Source organism: Dinoponera quadriceps, unplaced genomic scaffold (genome assembly GCF_001313825.1).
Source record: "Dinoponera quadriceps isolate SergipeBrazil2010 unplaced genomic scaffold, ASM131382v1 scaffold4024, whole genome shotgun sequence".
NCBI lineage: Eukaryota > Metazoa > Arthropoda > Insecta > Hymenoptera > Formicidae > Dinoponera > Dinoponera quadriceps.
In genome coordinates, this window is record NW_014557990.1 from 1 (window position 1) to 2280 (window position 2280).

Here is a 2280-nt window from a genome sequence, read left to right on the forward strand (position 1 = left end):
GTTGTCCACCGTGAGCAATCGCGGCACCCATCGGGCCGACAATTTTTTTTATCACCAACTTATCATGTAAAATATTAATTGCCGTTTCGGTCGACACACCTACGGCCTTTGCTACTTCGCGCACTTTCGTTCGTCGATCAGCGAGAATCATGTCGTGGACTTTTTGAATGATTTCCTCAGTAACCACGTCTGCCGGGAGTCCTGGTCGCTCCTCATCAAAAACGGATGTTCGCCCACGTTTAAATTCGTTAAACCAATATCTAACTGTGGTCATAGATGGCGAAGTGTCCCCATAAACAGCATCCAACTTTGCTTTTATCTCCTCGCATTTTTTCCCATCCAAAATCAAAAAGCGAATTACCGAACGATACTGCTCTTTTTCCATCTTAGCNACACGTCTTACTCGAATGGCTGCCAAATCCAAACTAATCTATCAATCAGTCTGCAATTTGTTTCGCCGTCGTTTGATAGATGATAGCACACGATGATAACACCAACTTCCCTCAGGAACGCCCTCTGTCGTCTAACACGGGTACTTATTGAACCGCCCTCGTATACCTAAAACTATCTATTGCCAGCAGGCGGTTTCATATGCAATCACCTAATACATTATATTTTACGGTCCATTTAATGTATCCTGTATCGCTTAAAATAATTTAGTTAATGTTAAAGATATATTAAAGATGAAAAATGTTAAAGGTATATTAAAGTAAATGTTAGAGATGTACTAAGATTTTTCAAAAGTAAGCTAAGTAAGGTTTCGAGTGTTCCTAAGGTGAATTAGGATTATGAAATTACTACGATATTGGACCGCTTCACTTTAAATAAAAATTTCTATTTATTATACGTTTAAAAATATGTTAAAGAAAGAAATTGGCAATAAGAGCTATCGCTTGATGTTGAGCGTGTGATAATTTTAAATATCTTATAAATCTAAGCAAAAAGATAAATATATGACATATCACTAATTCAATTTCTTTCAATGCTCAAGTACATACCTTATTATTTCTTGATGTTTTCGAATACACGACTTCACTTGACTTTCGTGCGTTATTTGTTGTAATTCCTGTCCTAGCATTTCCAACCTTGCAGCGGCATACCAGAAGAACATAGCTATCATAAAATCTACAGAGATACAAAATCCAGTTTGTAAGATGGCGAATACTTGCAAGATGTAGAGAACACCTCTGATGTAAGTTGCATCAGTAGGAAACGGATACCATCCTTCCATTGGTAAGTTTATTGATAAAAATAAAGGACCGCAGGAAAATGTAATTGCTGCTATAATATAAGATATTCCAACGAAGACGGAGAAACCCAAGTAACGATTTATATACTTCTGTATGATATGCATTTCGTACGACCCAGAATGTATGACAAAGATCTTTAGTTTCATTAAAAGTTTCTGTACAACAAAAAGAATTTATTCTGTTTTTAATTCTATTCTACGTTTTAAGATTATCTTCTTCTCAATTGTATTCCTAGTAAGTATTGACAAAAATTGATCTATATACATATTGGAACAAATACACTTTTGTTTTCGAGCGACTAGAGTTGCAAGAGAAACAGATAAAAAGGTGCTGTGCTATTCTCGTCTAGTTAAGTATAGTGTTCATATATTTTCTAAAGTGTTCTTCTTAGTGTACATAACATTTTCTAAAAGAATCTTATTTTTTCCAAAAGAATCTTCAAAGGATAATAGAATGATGTTTTCAGCATAAAAGTGACCAAAACTTAACCTATACCGGCTTTTATATTAAATTGCACATTTAAATATTTTTATGTCGGAACGAATGTTTTCAGTCATGATAGTTTATACTGAAAAGAGACAATACGGTACTAATGCAATTATCTCTCTTAAATCGGCTACTATCGTAATGGAATATGGAGATATAGCTGTTCCAATATAGTTATAGTTCAATACAAAAAATTTAAATCTCCTTGATGACCTTGATCTGACATACTTGGTACAGATCATGACTCTGAGTAATTTTTAAAACATAATNTATACTGAAAAGAGACAATACGGTACTAATGCAATTATCTCTCTTAAATCGGCTACTATCGTAATGGAATATGGAGATATAGCTGTTCCAATATAGTTATAGTTCAATACAAAAAATTTAAATCTCCTTGATGACCTTGATCTGACATACTTGGTACAGATCATGACTCTGAGTAATTTTTAAAACATAATAACTAGCGGTCATCTTTTATTAACAAAAAAGTATCACATAAGCCTACACAAAACAACATATATATATATATAAATAAATAAAT

General features: G+C 33.5%; 1 protein-coding gene across 1 annotated transcript; it reads right to left on the bottom strand.

Annotated features, from left to right (window-relative positions):
- Window positions 1-998: 998 nt before the first annotated feature.
- LOC106749578 lies at window positions 999-2210 on the bottom strand (the record flags this gene model as incomplete). The annotated part of the gene is made up of 2 exons (XM_014629204.1): window positions 2157-2210; window positions 999-1405 (listed from the first exon to the last, which is right to left on the bottom strand). Coding segments are annotated over exons 1-2 (461 nt in total), but the record flags the coding sequence as incomplete, so codon positions are not given.
- Window positions 2211-2280: the final 70 nt, after the last annotated feature.